The sequence below is a fragment of the Mobula birostris genome, chromosome 9 (genome assembly GCF_030028105.1).
Source record: "Mobula birostris isolate sMobBir1 chromosome 9, sMobBir1.hap1, whole genome shotgun sequence".
Classification (NCBI taxonomy): Eukaryota; Metazoa; Chordata; class Chondrichthyes; order Myliobatiformes; family Myliobatidae; genus Mobula; species Mobula birostris.
In genome coordinates this window covers 144,849,725-144,866,727 of record NC_092378.1, presented here as the reverse complement: position 1 = coordinate 144,866,727, position 17,003 = coordinate 144,849,725, and the positions used below count along the sequence as shown (strand labels likewise).

At 42.6% G+C, this 17,003-nt stretch overlaps 1 protein-coding gene across 3 annotated transcripts in view; it reads left to right on the top strand.

Annotated features, from left to right (window-relative positions):
* The first annotated feature begins 5,332 nt into the window (after positions 1 to 5,332).
* Positions 5,333 to 17,003, top strand: part of prpsap2 (phosphoribosyl pyrophosphate synthetase-associated protein 2) — a 41,430-nt gene continuing 29,759 nt past the window's right edge. For 2 of the 3 annotated variants that reach the window (XM_072269049.1, XM_072269047.1), the window contains exons 1-3: positions 5,388 to 5,505; positions 5,902 to 6,014; positions 8,967 to 9,019. In XM_072269049.1, the coding sequence (XP_072125150.1) occupies positions 5,932 to 6,014; positions 8,967 to 9,019 (136 nt within the window). In that variant the 5' untranslated portion in view covers positions 5,388 to 5,505; positions 5,902 to 5,931. Of the gene's footprint in view, positions 5,506 to 5,901; positions 6,015 to 8,966; positions 9,020 to 17,003 lie in introns of all 3 variants that reach the window. The other variant, XM_072269048.1, reaches the window with a different exon arrangement.

The following is a 17,003-nucleotide window of genomic DNA, read 5'->3' as shown; positions in this document are numbered from 1 at the left end:
CACTTTGATATTGTTTACTAGCTTGCTTTCCCATTTCATTTTTTTTTCCTCCTAATGATCCTTTTAGTAGCTCTCTGTAGGTTTTTAAAACCTTCCCAATCCTCTATCTTCCTGCTAATTTTTGCTTTATTGTATGCCCTCTCTTTTGCTTTTATATTAGCTTTGACTTCCCTTGTCAGTCACAGTTGTATTATTTTGCCATTTGAGTATTTTTTTTTTGTTTTTGGAATACATCTATCCCACACCTTCCTCATTTTTCCCAGAAACGCACGCCATTGCTGCTCTGCTGTCATCCCTACCAGCACCTCCTTCCCATTTACTTTGGCCAACTCCTCTCTCATACCACTGTAATTTCCTTTGCTCCACTGAAATACTGCTATGTCAGACTTTACTTTCTCCCTATCAAATTTCTAGCTGAACTCAATCATATTGTGATCACTGCCTTTTAAGGGTTCTTTTACCTAAGCTCCCTAATCACCTCTGGTTCATTACATAACACCCAATCCACTATAGCTGATCCCCAAACAGGCTCAACAACAAACTTCTCTAAAAAGCCATTCTGTAGGCATTCAACAAACTCACTCTCTTGAGACCAATGCCAACCTGATTTTCCCAATTGACCTGCATGTTGAAATCCCACATGACTATCATAACATTGCCCTTTTGACACACCTTTTCTATTTCCCGTTGTAATCTACGGTCCACATCCCAGCTACTGTTGGGAAGTCTGTATACAACTGCCATCAGGGCTCTTTTACCCTTGCAGTTTCTTAACTCAACCCACATCTTCCGATCCTTGGTCACATCTTTCAATTGGTTTGATGCCATTCTTTACCAGCAGACCCACACCACCCCTCCTACCTACCTTCCTACTCCTCTGTACAACATGTAACCTTAGACATCAGCTCCCAACTACAACCATCCTTCAGCTACGATTCAGAGATGGCCACAACATCATACCCGACAATCTGTAATATTGCAACAAGATCATTCACCTTATTTCTTATACTCCATGCATTGAGATATAACACTTTTGAGTACTGTATTTGCTACCCTTTTTAATTCTGCATCCCTAATGCATTGATACTCACCCTGCTGGCTGCAATTTTGTCCTATCATCTGCCTGCCCTTCCTGACAGTCTGACTGCATGTTACCGTTACCATCCATACTATCCTGAGTCCCTTCTTGCTGATTCCTACCCCCTAGTTAAAGCCTCCCCAAAAGATCCAACAAACCATGGGAATATTGGTCCTCCTTAGGTTCAGGTACGACCCGCCACTTCTGTTACTACCCTGGAGGTCCGACTTCTCAGCTTTCTACCTAGCTCCCTAAATTCTCTTTTCAGGACCTCTTTGCTTTTCCTTCCTATGTCAGTGGCTCCCACTTGGTTTTCACTACCGTCAGTCGTACAAGTCCCAGCTGGAGACTCAGGAATACTGTCACACTCAGATGTAGAAGCTGTTTCCATAACAATTTAGTTTTACTAGTCAGAGTTGTTAGCCCTGAGCTGAGCCCCTGAACCAGGAGGACTGGTGGACCACTGTTAGTCTGGCCTCGACCCTTTGACCTGCTTGGCATGGGTGATCATACCAAGAGCCAAGGCCCTGACTCTGGTCAGCATAGCTCTCTGGGTCATTGAAGCATGCAATCCTCCAAACCATGGCAATGTTGTGGTCCTCTTGAAGGGAGAAAATCAAACACTGGAATTAAATTACAGTCAATGTTAGACTGGGTGTGAGCAGTACCTTTGATCCAACCCATCCACGCCAATAAAGATATCTATCTGAGCTAGTCCCATTTGCCTATGTTTGGTTCATATCCATCTACTTTACTTATCTGTATAGTGTACCTGCCAATATGCATTAAACACTGGAAGAACTCATCAGGTCAGGCAGCATCTATGGAGGATGATCCTTCATCGCAACTAGAAAGAATGACGAAGGGTTGAGACCCTTCATTGGGACTGAAAAGGATAGGGAGGGGCAGAAGCCAGAATAAAAGATTAGGGGGAGAGTGAGGAGCAGGCAAGTGATAGGTGAACCCAGGGGAGAGGGCGGAGGAGCTGGCATGTGAGAGGAGAATGGGACAGGAAGGAACAATATGAGAAGCTGGGTGGTGAGAGCTGGGAAAGGCAAAGGGCTGAAGGAGGAAGGCAAAGGGAGAGGACAGCAAACTATCAGTAGGGGGAAGGAGGTGGAGGAGATGAGCAGGTCATAAGGGCAGGGAAGGAGAAAGAGGAGTATCTGAGCCACAGGCAGAAGGGAAAACATGGGGGTGGGGTGGGGTGGGGGCTGTGAACCGAGGCCAGTGGTTACCGGAAGTTAGAGAAATCAATGTCCATACGTTCAGGTTGGATACTACCAAGACAGAATGAGCTGTTGCTCCTCTACTCTGCCTCTGGCCTCATGGAAAGGCAAATTAAAACTGCTTGGTGCCCAGATATTTTAATTCCTCTCTCTATTGCCACACTGATAAGAGCAACACCTCCAATCTACGTTCCCTGATGGACATCTCGTTGTAAAGGAAGACCAACAAGTTTCAGAAAGACAAAAGCCAACCTGCTCCACTTTGCCACCCTGCCCACCAACAATAAAGTTCCACTAGGAGATCTTTCCCTTCTCACAGAACCCATCACTTCTCAATTAAGGGAGAAATTGATGATGAAAATGTACCATCATCTTCAATGCACCAGCTCTTTGTCACCTGCACAATTTTTGAAAATTATCAGTCCAAACCCCTCCAAAACCTGTGATCTAACAGGCAACAGTGATTTAGAATCAGAGAATTATAGGAAAGTACAGCATTTAAACAGGCCCATCAGTCCATGTTGCACCATTTAAACTGCCTACTGCCATCAACCTACATCCACACCATGGCCCTCCATATCCTTACCATCCATGTACCTCCCCAAACTTAGATGTTGAAATTGGGCTTACATACATCACTTATGCTGGCAGCTCAGTCCACACTCTCACAACCCTCTCAGTGAAAAAGTTGCCCCTCATGTTCCCCTTAAACTTTTCACCCTTAACCCATGACCTCTAGTTGAAGACCCACCCAACCTCAGTGGGAAAAGCCTGCTTCCATTCACCCTATTTACACTCTCAATCTTCAAAGACCTAACGAATAAAGGTCTAACTTATTCAATCTTTCCTTGTAACTCAGGTCCTCCTGTCCCAGCAACATCCTTATAAATTTTCTCTGTACTCTTTCAAACTTATTTATATATTTTCTGTAGGTAGGTGACCAAAACTGCACACAATACTCTCAATTAGAACCTACTAACATCTTACACAACTTCAGCATAACATCCCATGTCTTGTATTCAATACTTTCATTTATTAAGGCCAATGTATCAAATGCTTTCTTTATGACCCCCATCTACCTGCAGCATCACTTTCAATGAATTGTATTCCCAGATCCCTTTGTTCTACAACACTCCTTGGTGGCCTACCGTTCACTGAGCAAGGCCTGCCCTACTTGGTCCTACCAACGTTCAACATCTCACACTTGTCGCTAGGTATACATGGAGAGGTGGTAAATTGGATTAGACATTGGCTCAATGGAAGAAGCCAAAGAGTGGTAGTAGAGAATTGCTTCTCCGAGTGGAGGCCTGTGACTAGTGGTGTGCCACAGGGATCAGTGCTGGGTCCATTGCTATTTGTTATCTATATCAATGATCTGGATGATAATATGTGGTAAATTGGATCAGCAAATTTGCTGATGATACAAAGATTGGAGGTGTAGTAGACAGTGAGGAAGGTTTTCAGAGCCTGCAGAGGGACTTGGACCAGCTGAAAAAATGGGCTGAAAAATGGCAGATGGAGTTTAATACAGACAAGTGTGAGGTATTGCATGTTGGAAGGACAAACCAAGGTAGAACATACAGGGTTAATGGTAAGGCACTGATGAATGCAGTGGAACAGAGGGATCTGGGAATACAGATACAAAATTCCCTAAAAGTGGCGTCACAGGTAGATAGGGTCGTAAAGAGAGCTTTTGGTACATTGGCCTTTATTAATCAAAGTATTGAGTATAAGAGCTGGAATGTTATGATGAGGTTGCATAAGGCATTGGTGAGGCCAAATCTGGAGTATTGTGTTCAGTTTTGGTCACCAAATTACAGGAAGAATTATAAATAAGGTTGAAAGAGTGCAGAGAAGGTTTACAAGGATGTTGCCGGGACTTGAGAAACTCAGTTACAGAGAAAGGTTGAATAGGTTAGGACTTTATTCCCTGGAGCGTGGAAGAATGAGGGAAGATTTGATAGAGGTATATAAAATTATGATGGGTATAGATAGAGTGAATGCAAGCAGGCTTTTTCCACTGAGGGAAGGGGAGAAAAAAACCAGAGGACATGGGTTAAGGGTGGGGGGGGGGTTTAAAGGGAACATTAAGGGGGGCTTCTTCACACAGAGAGTGGTAGGAGTATGGAATGAGCTGCCAGACGAGGTGGTAAATGCGGGTTCTTTTTTAACATTTAAGAATAAATTAGACAGATACATGGATGGGAGGTGTATGGAGGGATATGGTCCATGTGCAGGTCAGTGGGACAAGGCAGAAAATGGTTCGGCACAGCCAAGAAGGGCCAAAAGGCCTGTTTCTGTGGTGTAGTTTCTATGGCTGTCTGTATTAAATTCTATCTACCCATTTTTCCAGCTGTCCAGATCCCTCTGCAAGCCATGATAGTCTTCCTCTCCATCCACAGCATTCTCAGTCTTGGTGTCATCTCTAAATTTGCTGATCCAGTTAACCACATTATCAACCAGACAAATAATAACGGACCAAGCGCCGATCCCTGCGGCACACCACTAGCCACAGGCATCCATCCACTGCACTCCCTGGCTTCTCCCGCAAAACCAATGTCTACTTCAATTTGCTACCTCATCCTGAATGCCAAACGACTGGACCTTCTTGACCAACCTCCCACGCGGGTCCTTGTTAAAGTCCATGTAGAAATATCCACTGCCTTCGTGCCTTCATCCACTTGTTAACTTCCTCGAAAAACTCTAATAAAGATTGGGTAGGCATGACCTACCACACACGAAGCAATGCTGACTATCTCTAATCAGTCCCTGTCTATCCAAATACTTATATACCCGGCCCCTTAGAATACCTTGTAATAACTTTCCCGCTACAGATGTCGGGCTTACCAGCCTATACTTTCCTAGTTTATTTTTAGAGCCTTTTTTAAACAGCAGAACAACATTGGCTGCCCTGCAATCCTCCGCTACCTCTCCGGGGATGACGTCGGCGAAGCCTGCAGGCGTCAATCACTCGTCCAGCCAAAGAGCGCGCAGCCGCGGGCAACCCCGGCCGGGAAGAGCCCCGCCCCCTTCGCGCCTCCGCTCGCGGCCGAGCGGGGCAAGTGCGCGTTGGCGCGCGCGCGCGCGCCGGAGAGTTGGAGGTGGTCAGGTTTGCGCCGATTCCGCGAGGAGGGAGAGCCGCGCAGGCGCGCTCGTGCGGAGCCGTCGAGGCGCTGGGTAGTGGGGAGGCAACGGCAGGTGAGGTGGTGGGGGGGAGCCCCGGGTAATGGGGAGCCGCCGGTATTATGGTGGGAGGCAGTTATGAGGGGAAGCCCTTTTTCCCCCTCTCCCCCCTTTGGGAGCCGAGCTCCAATGGTCAGAGGATCCGAAAACGGCCGGTGGCCTCCAGGCCTCGTCCGATCATCGGGGCTGGAAGCCGATTCCATCCGGGGGCCCAGCGACACTTTGCAGTCGTCCACCCGGGTACAGAGGCTTGGCAGAGCTGAGCTGGATCACGGGCAGCGTGCAGCACCAAACGGCTCTTTGCATTAAAGATAATTCCAGTGACTGCACATTTATTAATGATGAAGCCCATGTGCATTTCGAAACATTGGATTTAAGCTCTAAACCATCTCATCTATGGTTATATTGCAGGCACTTGGAAGACTTCTTGATTCTTTCGCCATGAATATAACCAAAGGTGGCCTTGTGCTGTTCAGTGCCAATTCAAATACAGCCTACACAGAGTTGGCCAGGAAGATTTCAGAGTACGTGCATATAGTTATTTTTATACCGTTAGTCTTGGTGATGTGCATTGAAAGCTACTGCTTCCTGCCATTTTCATTGTTGGCCAAGTTTTATATGTGATTTTCTGGTGGCTGTGAAATGGGTGATGGTGATTATTTAAGTGGGTGTGGGGAATCGATTAACATTGTGGACTGTATTGTGTATTCAATTTATTGCCGTTTTGCTATTTAAATTGTGATATTGGATGATAATATGTATTCAGAATCATGTAGAATTTTTTTTCTCTGCACACTTAACAATACGAAGTTAATTGCATCGTAGATTTTATAGTAGCAAGATAGAAATGTCAAAATTCTGTAGATCTAGTATTTTGGTAAAAGAATAATGAATATAGTAATGTTTGAGTTTATTGTGTCTGTTGGACGCATTTGTAGATTACTTTGAAGTTTAATCTCTGCAGTTCATAAATACACACAGTGCTATATTCAGCTTTTCTTTTAACTTTTAGGCTTTTTCCCATTGAGTGGCAGTGTTTTATTGGGTTGTGCAACCTGTTTCTTGGATTGATTTTGGGAATAATCTGCAGTACCTGTTTGTCTTCTGTACTCTGGTGTTCTTACTGATGCTAAACACAAAATAATCTGCAGATGCTGGGGTCAAAGCAACACTCACAACACACTGGAGGAATTCAGCAGGTCGGGCAGCATCCATGGAAAAGATCAGTCGACATTTCAGGCCTGTCCTGACGAAGGGTTCCGGCCCGAAACGTTGACCAATCTTTTCCAAGAATGCTGCCCGTGCTGCTGAGTTCCTCCAGCGTGTTGTGAGTGTTGCTCCTTACTGATGCTGGTGCCTCAGTAAACAAAACTTCTGCCTTTCCAATCTGGTTTCTGTTATATCGGTTGACCAGCAGTAAGTATGCTGCAAATGGTTTCCTTTCCCTTGATTTTTGGTAGAGTTAATGAAGTGAGTAGAGTTCCCAGCCCTGCTCACCATCTGGTGAGGATTGAAAATTGTGCCTGTGCAGATAGCATATAAGGTTGTTTCTATAAATGCCTAATGCCTGTGGAACCCACTCTACAGCAGTAATCAATAGTTAGATAACGAATAAGATCTTCTCTGGTCAAGCAGGTTTCAGGTATCGATTATAACCAACGTTTCGATGACAAACTCTACCATCATCTTCATGCCTGGGCATGTCTAGTCCAGTGGTGTTTATACCCTTGTATTCCGTCCTTTCTGATTAGTTTGTCCTTATCCAATCAGGTTTACAATCAAATTCCAGTTCTTTCTTAGAGCAAGACAAAATAGGTTCTTGATTAGCCAGGGCATCAAAGGGTATAGGGAAAAGGTGGGAGTGGGGATGACTGGAAGAATTGGATCAGCCCATGATTGAATGGTGGAGCAGACTCGATGGGCTGAATGGCCTACTTCTGCTCCTATAATCTTTGTACACCAGGAAAGCATTTGATCCTTTTTCAATACTTAGATAAGTTTTGTTCTAGGATTCGATCAAGTACCACAGCCTCAAATAAGGTGTTACAGTATTTTTTAGGAAAGAAAAGGCAAAAATACTTGAAGCAGTGAGAATGAAGGTCCACATAACTAGCTTGAAAGGTTTGAACTTAGTTAAACTGCAGGATTTTAAAATGACTTTGGTCTGAAGGGTCTTCAGTTTGTTTAACCTATGCTGAATATTAGTAAAAGTTTTGCGATTAATGAATTGTGTCAGATTCTAAACCATAGTGATATTATTGTCATAAAAGACCTTTTGGAAATTTTTGCTATAAGAGTGTTTCTACTAACTGATTCATCATGTGTAAAACAAATAACTATTCCTTGAACTTTTAAGTGTGCCTTCCAGCCTTGAATCTGTTTTTAGATGATTTTTCCAGTTTCTGTTAGCTTCTTGATTTAAATAAAATAATATTTGCTGATTTCTTTACTTATATTGCTTCATGGAAATACTATAGCAGTTTGAGATTCTTGAACGTTTTTTTAAGTCCGAGTAGTAACCAGATTTTTTTAATTGTTGACCTTTTAAGTGAGAATGTGATGGTGTTGATTGGCATGTTTCTTTGAAGTCTAAACTTGTGTTAATTGTAAATCTGTGGCTTCTGCTTAAAGAAAATTGTTAATCTCCCCTCCTCCCCCCTGTAAATAAACCTCCAATAATCTTGCTGCATAGGGAACTTCACTTCCTAATTTTCTTTAATGATTCAATTTGTTCAGTAATTGAACCCATCAAAATTACTTTCTTTAGCATGCTCCAGGTCTGTCATCATGGTTTCTGCTTTATATTCTGTAGCTTTGTGTGGGAAGGATTACAGAGATTCTGGTGCCTTCCCACCTGCATCCTTGACAATTAGAACAATGCTTTCTTATTTTGAACAACATATTACCCAGTGTGTCATAAATCTATAATAAAGCTCTGTATTTCCATATCCATATGTTTTAAATTAGTTTTCAACTACCATGTGCCATTATAATACTGGCATGCTCTTTTCCTGCTATTGGTTTCCATCAAGGGAAATGATAACAGATTAGAAATAGCAGTGGATTTTCCGTTGTCTTCTGTCCCCAAAAAAGAAACTTTGGAAAACCATATTCACACCACTAAAACTAAGCAATTTATTAGACAAGCAGTCATCCTTGGATCAGATGGATCAATATTTTGCACCACCAATCCATTAAATCACTGATCTGTGTTTTAATTTGCCCTTTAGAGGGCATTGAATTCCTATTAGTACTAATTTGATTACGTATTGGCTACTGATATACCAGTTGGAACATCTTGATGCAAAATTATTTGGAGGTTTACAATGTTTCCACCGTTGTGTAATATATTTATTTAGTTACTTTCAGTTATTGAGTTCTAGATGTTTCTACTATATGTTCAAATTTTGTGTAAGTCAGCGATAAGGTTTTAAGGAACGATTTTTTTGAGGGCTATTCCTCATCTTCAATTTTAGGCGACTTGGCGTAGAACCTGGTAAAGTTCAAGTCTACCAAGAAGCTAACAGAGGTAAGTGCATAAGGTAAAAAAAAAGATTCTCATTGTAAAACACCTGAGGATTTTGATCACATTCAGGTTTTTCATAGGTTGAGCTTCACATGGAATAGTTCTTGCACAAATAGCAACACACACAAAAAGCAGGTCCAGCAGCATCTATTTAAATGAACAAGCGTTCAATGTTTCGGGTTGAGATCCTTTATTAGGACTGGAAAAGGAGAAAGAAGCCAGAATAAGCAGGTGGGGAGGGAGGATGTAATAAGCAGGGAGGTAATAGGCAGAATAGTTAAAGTGCTGGAGAAGAAAGAATCTGAGAGGAGAGTGGACTGTGCAAGCAAGGGAGGGGGGAAGTCATAGGTGAGAAGATGTAAGGGAGGGGCAGAGTGGGGAATGGAAGAAGAAAGAACAACGGGAAATTACTGCAAGTTAGAGAAATTGATGTTCATGCCATCAGGTTGGTGCCTACTGAGGCGGAATATGGAGTACGTATTGCTCCTCCAGTGTGAGATTGGCCTCAGTACGGTAGTAGGAGAGGCCATGGACATCTTGTTTTTACATAAATAGATCTTCTTGAATGGGGTAGGTATCTGCTTATGCAAGAGATACAACCTTTGAAAGTTTTGTGGTAATAAAATATACACCACTTTAGTGTTTGAGGCATTGTAGAATATTGCAAAAGAGCAAACTTACTTAAGGCATTTTGAATTTGAAAGTAAAAGATTATGTTCCCAATACCTATGAAACTGCAATAAAAGAAAATGAGCAAAAACACAGTGCATTTCCATGAAAACCGTTTTGCCTAGCTGTTACTGAATATTTTGTGATTGTTATGATCTTTACAAAGAATGAATAAAGCTTCAGGGACATTAGAAAGGTACACCTTTAGTTATATTACATTGGGAATTATTGGAGCAACTAGGACGTCCTTGTACCTTTAATTGTTTTGTTTCGTTTTTAATTATTCTGTTAAATACCAAGACTTTACCATGATAATCCTTCTTCAGTCAAGTGTGAAGGAGTAAAGGGTATGGTCTTTATATTCTCCTATCTATCTCTACCTACTCACAGTAGCACTCCTGTGTTTTCATCTCATTAGAGCAATTAGACAGCCTTGTTTCTTGAGCTTTTGAAAAAAAATACATTTAGTGTATTATGTCAGATCTCAGGGTTGTATTTGGTTTCATGTATGTATTCTGATAATTTTACTTTGAACCTGATTATCTTTCACTTGGTAGAAAGAGGGGTGATTTTTTTCTAACTTCAGAACTCGCTGCAACTATAATTGTTCTGGTAATTACAGTAACCTGTAAAAATACAGTGTCTTTGTCCCAGTCTGTAGATCCACCTGTGTATTTTTGCACATTCGTATGCTTCAGGGAATATGTAAGGCAAAACCAAAATTGTTCTGTGTTTTACACACAAAATATTGGAGGAACTTAGCAGGCCAGGCAGCATCTATGGAGAGGAGTAGACAGTCGATATTTTGGGACAAAGCCCTTCACCGGGACTAAAAAGAGGTGAGAAGTCAGAGTAAGAGGGTGGCGGAGAGGAGGAAGAAGTGCAAGCTGGTAGGTGATAAGTGAAACGAGGAGAAGGGTCTGTGTATTATGGATAAGAGAGATGGTTAAGAATCTATAAGGCTCAAACTATTACAAATCAAAGCCTTTAATGATTCCAAACCATAAACTTTTGCAGGAAGAGGATTTTTATTTAGAATGGATATTTAAATAACCACTATTATTAATTTTTAATTTATTTATGAGCCTCCCTTGTCTGATAGACTCGGCAAAACAAGTAAAGATATGCCATTGTGAGCACTGACAACTTTGTAGGAGTATTAAAATTAGAGCTAAGCAGGAGTTTCATTCAAGAGAAGACATTCATATAGCCATTGTATCTTGCTAACTTGGTTCATAGGAGTGGCTTTTCCAAAATAGATCATTTCTGTTTTGTGCTCATAGCCTGCAGAATGTTTCTTTAGTCTACTCAGTGATTTGCCATTTATAATCCTAAACTAGAAAATGCATAATTTGTCAGATCGGTCTGATTGAAGATTTATGGAAATGTTTGGGCACCTTAACCTTGTATTCCAGTAGGCAGCAGCCCACAGAACCAACCTACTTCCATAAGTACAAAAGGCATTTTTTTTAATGTAAGCATTTGTTACCAGTAAACAAAGCATTTATGCTTTAGAAAGACTGAAACATTTAATTTTATGCTGATATCGAACTCTTTTAGACCATTTATAATGTCAGTTGTATTTGTTACACCAAATGGTTCAAATAAAGATGAAGAGTTCTCTTGTTCAGCTCTCATGGCTTCTGATAAAAATTAGATTGCTTCACTCTATTTTATGTGGGTTGACATGTTTGATCAACACTTGCTTATTATGAGCTGGGATGAAGTTTCCAGGAACAAATTTAGCTTGTAATTACAATATGCAACGATATAATGTCTCACCACCTGGAAGAGGAGTGTTGAAATCACACTACTGTGGAGCACCACCATAGTGTAGCAGTAAGCACGGTGCTATTCCAGCTTGGGGCATCAGAGTCGATAGTTCAGCTCAGTAAATCTGTCATCTCAGGGATTTCCTCCAAGTGCTCCAGTTTTCCTCACACATTCCAAAAATGTATAGGTTCATAGGTTAATTGGTCATTGTAAATTGGCCTGTGATTAGGCAAGTGTTAAATAGGTTTCTGGGCAGCACGGCTCATTGGACTGAAGGGGCCTGTTCCACACTGTATCTAAATAAATAAAATAAAACTACAATATACCAGCACAATTTAAAACTGATTTATGTGATTTCACAACAGCTATGTGAAAGAGTAATATAATTCTCTGAATCAAGCTTGGTCAGATTGTCTTGTCAGTTTCTTCAATCTGACCTAATCAGTTCCCCTCTACCACCACTCTGCTTCGTCTAGCGGAATTAGTCCTTACTCTTAATAATTTCTCCTTTGGCTCCTCCCACTTCCTCCAAACTAAAGGTGTAGCTATGGGCACCCGTATGGGTCCTAGCTATGCCTGCCTTTTTGTTGGCTTTGTGGAACAATCTATGTTCCGTGCCTATTCTGGTATCTGTCCCCCACTTTTCCTTCGCTACATCAACGACTGCATTGGCGCTGCTTCCTGCATGCATGCAGAACTCGTTGACTTTATTAACTTTGCCTCCAACTTTCACCCTGCCCTCAAGTTTACCTGGTCGATTTCCGACACCTCCCTCCCCTTTCTAGATCTTTCTGTCTCTGGAGACAGCTTATCCACTGATGTCTACTATAAGCCTACTGACTCTCACAGCTATCTGGACTATTCCTCTTCTCACCCTGTCTCTTGCAAAAATGCCATCCCCTTCTCGCAATTCCTCCATCTCCGCCGCGTCTGCTCTCAGGATGAGGCTTTTCATTCTAGGACGAGGGAGATGTCTTCCTTTTTTAAAGAAAGGGGCTTCCCTTCCTCCACTATCAACTCTGCTCTTAAATGCATCTCCCCCATTTCACGTACATCTGCTCTCACTCCATCCTCCCACCACCCCACTAGGAATAGGGTTCCCCTGGTCCTCACCTACCACCCCACCAGCCTCCAGGTCCAACATATTATTCTCCGTAACTTCCGCCACCTCCAACGGGATCCCACCACTAAACACATCTTTCCTTCCCCCCCTCTCTCTGCATTCCGCAGGGATCGCTCCCTACGCAACTCCCTTGTCCATTCGTCCCCCCCATCCCTCCCCATTGATCTCCCTCCTGCCACTTACCCGTGTAAGCGGAACAAGTGCTACACATGCCCTTACACTTCCTCCCTTACCACCATTCAGGGCCCCAAACAGTCCTTCCAGGTGAGGCAACACTTCACCTGTGAGTCGACTGGGGTGATATACTGCGTCCGGTGCTCCCGATGTGGCCTTTTATATATTGGCGAGACCCGACGCAGACTGGGAGACCGCTTTGCTGACCATCTACGCTCTGTCCGCCAGAGAAAGCAGGATCTCCCAGTGGCCACACATTTTAATTCCACATCCCATTCCCATTCTGACATGTCTATCCACGGCCTCCTCTACTGTAAAGATGAAGCCACACTCAGGTTGGAGGAACAACACCTTATATTCCGTCTGGGTAGCCTCCAACCTGATGGCATGAACATCGAGTTCTCTAACTTCCGCTAAGGCCCCACCTCCCCCTCGTACCCCATCTGTTACTTATTTTTATGCACACATTCTTTCTCTCACTCTCCTTTTTCTCCCTCTGTCCCTCTGAATATACTTCTTGCCCATCCTCTGGGTCCCCCCCCCCCCCGTCTTTCTTCCCGGACCTCCTGTCCCATGATCCTCTCGTATCCCCTTTTGCCTATCACCTGTCCAGCTCTTGGCTCTATCCCTCCCCCTCCTGTCTTCTCCTATCATTTTGGATCTCCCCCTCCCCCTCCAACTTTCAAATCCCTTATTCACTCTTCTTCAGTTAGTCCTGACGAAGGGTCTCGGCCTGAAACGTCGACTGCACCTCTTCCTAGAGATGCTGCCTGGCCTGCTGCGTTCACCAGCAACTTTGATGTGTGTTTCTTCAATCTGGTGTTCAGTGTATCCAGGATTATCAAAGCCATTGTCTAATGAAATCAAATTCTGCCTTGGGAATTTTTGAGGATGGATCATGGTGGACCATGGGAAAAGAAGGGATTTTTTTTTTAAACAGTATTTGCATTTGTACATGTATCATTGTTCAGTGGTAAGATATGGGTATGCTGTATTGGCACCACAGCCATGGTGATTCTGGTTGGCTGCCCTCACTGATTTGTTTTAACACAAACAGTGAATTTTGCTGTATGTTTAAATGTACATGTGACAATATGTTAAAATGCCTTTTAATTATTTATACACAATAAAAATGTTTTAATGCTAAGTTTTCTAGTTTTATTAAACTGACTTTATTTTCTACCATAAAGTTGAATTATGAAAAAGCTATAGATTGTTATTGGCATATCAAAATAGAGGAGCCATTACTAGTTAAATTTTTTGCATATTCCTCCTCTTCCTGTATGCTTCTATGATTCTAAAATGCATGTACTGGTTCTTAGAAGTTTTTCACCACCTCTTAAAGCTACTTGAGCTTATCTTGCGAGGCTTTGACTTCTTTCCCCTTTGGTTAAACTTCCATTTGATGTTTTATCTGATGATAGGGAGGTTTGAGATGACGTCAAGGAGAAAAATGTGTTGGATCCAGCTGTTTAATTCTTAGATTAGATGTTTGTTATTTTGCATTTTAACAATTATTTAACTGCTTGTATTTTAAGTAGTTCTTGTATCTATGTAACAATTTACTATGCTTCCTAGTGGTCACAGTGTTTATATGCAATTGATCAGTGTGTCCCCAGAGTGTATATTTGCATGATTCTGGAAGCTTCTCTTGATGCAGCTTTATTTGAATGAGAGCTTTCTCATTGGTTGACTAATATCTACAACTTTGGAAATTTTCTTATCTATGGGTGTAAAATTAGATGACCACAATGCAACGACATCTTGGTTCTTTTGTCTCTCCCTTCAGTTGGGCATGTGAAAAGGCAAGGAATAGATGGATTTAGACCATACGTAGGGAGATGGAGATTAGTTTACTTTGGTATCCCGTCAGTGCATACGTGGAGGGCTAAAGTCCCATTCTTATCCTGTACTGTTCTGATTTGAATCCAGCAATGATAATTGTTGTTCAAGTGTGAGAGTGTAAAGAAATAAATTTCTTGTTTTTTTTACATTATTTTGCTATTTTGTCAAAATTAATTATGACAACAGATTTTTTAATGGAAAAAGTATTTGCATGATGTATGGAAATTCATTTTTAAAGCAAAAATATCAAACAATGCACATGTTCGTAGTATTAAATTGGCCTGTGCTTCATGAAGATACAAATATTGTGAGATGGACATCCTCTAACCAAACATTTTTTATTCTTAATTTAAAACAGTTAAATCTGCAATTAAGTCTTGTTTGATCTGTTTTTGTTAACATCTGGGATATCATCTTCAATATTAAAAGTTTTCCTGTCTTACTTGATATTGAATGATCGGTGCAATGACATTCTATATCGCAAAGGCTGGTGTGCTTTCGATCTTAATGTGAAGCCATGAATCTTATTTTGTGTGCTTGGTAATTTGTAAACTAATTGATAGGATAAATTCCTTTGGCTCCAAGTTGAGTTAAGACTCTTCAAACAAAAAAAAAGCTGTGAGCTGAGTTAATTCAGAAGGATTTGATGTTGTTTGCTTTAAGTTCCTTTGAACAAATTTGGGCAGATGTTTTTCTTGGAATATGTAGTTTGTTGGCAGTAATGTGGTTGCATTTCGTAGTTACTGAAGGAAATACTGTTCTTGCCCAAAGAAGCAGGCAGCTGCTTTTGAGAATAGGATGTACTTTGTGTGAAGATTGGTGTTTGGCAAACATAAGGGTTGTTAAATACCTTTCAATAGCAATGGTGTCCTTTTATGCCTAGGTACTTGAGCTCTTTTGTGCTTCCACCAGTGTTTGATGAATAAACTGATTTAATCCCAACTTTGCCACTGACTAGAGCAGGGATCCAAGTGAGGACTGGCAGGAAGTGGAGGGCAGAAGAAGCTGTTCAGGAAGCAGAGGTGAGGCTGGTGGGAGTGGTCACATGAGGCCGAGCTGGGCTAGGATCCTTTGCAACTCCCCAAATGGACACCAGAGGGAAGGAAAGGCGTCGTCTAGTTCAGGAGGAGGTGAGAGCAGTAGTGGAGGAGATGAGAGCCTGCAAGCAACAGGAAGCTTGGACAAGATGGGAGAATGCGGTTGAGGGGAAAGTGACCTGGGCTGATCTTTGGTAAGCTGAACCACATCGCATCCAATTTCTCATCCAGGTAGTGTATGATGTGCTTCCAAGCTCATCAAACCTGCACACATGGATGGGGCAAGGCGGAGTCATCTGCATGCCCACTATGCTCCAAGCAAGGAACCCTGGAGCACATCCTCAGCGGCTGCGCGAGGGCACTTGGGGAGGGACGGTACAGGTGGAGGCATGATCAGGTCCTGAAGACCATTGCTGAAGCCATCAGCGCAGGAGTTGAGTGGGCGAAGTGGTCCTGACCCTCCAAGCAGACCATTGCCTTTGTCAGAGCTGGGGAGCAGCCAATACCTGCCAAAAGAACATCTGCAGGCATCCTGACCTCTGTAAGGGACTGGCAGCTGTTGGTGGACCTCGAACGGCAGCTGAAGTTCCCCAACCATACATAACCACCACCCTGTGACCAGACATTGTCCTAGTGTCTGAGTCTACTAAGCAAATGGTGATGCTGGAGCTGACAGTCCCATGGGAAGATCGCTTGGAAGAGGCCTTTGAAAGGAAGCTCTCCAAGTACGCAGGACTGATCAGCAACTGTCAGCAGGCTGGATGGAGAGCGAGGTGTCTCCCAGTGGAGGTTGGTTGTAGGGGATTTAGTTAGAGCCTTCAGCAATTTGGGCATCAAGGGAGAGAGGAAGAGGAGAGCCATCGCAGTAGCACCGATGCGGCAGAGAGGGCCTCAAGATGGCTGTGGCTCAAAAGAGGGGAGCCATGGAGTCATAAGTAGCTAGCCATCTGGATACAAGCTGGGGTCTGATCAGCCCCAGCTGGGTCACCTGGAGGAGGTTGTATGATGTTGAAAGACCCGAAACACCCAGTGATTCTAGGAACATCACTGAAGATGTGTCCAGAAGCATCAGTAGATGTATGTACACAGCAACAACAAGTTTATTCTTTTGTGTTCTGAATTTAGTACTTTTAAAATCTGAAGAGGAGCTGTAGTTTAAAGTTCCATTTTTGGGTGCTTTGGCGCCAAAACATCAAGAGAATATTCAGCTGAGTCACAATCAGTGCAGTTTTCACCCATTGTATTGGTTACATTGTTTTGTTGTTCTGTTGTTGTTTTCCCTTTCTTCCTCATTGGCCAGGGTTGCTAAAGCCAGTTGTGGTTGTGTATAATCACTTCAATCAATTAAGTCAGTGGAGTCTGAAAA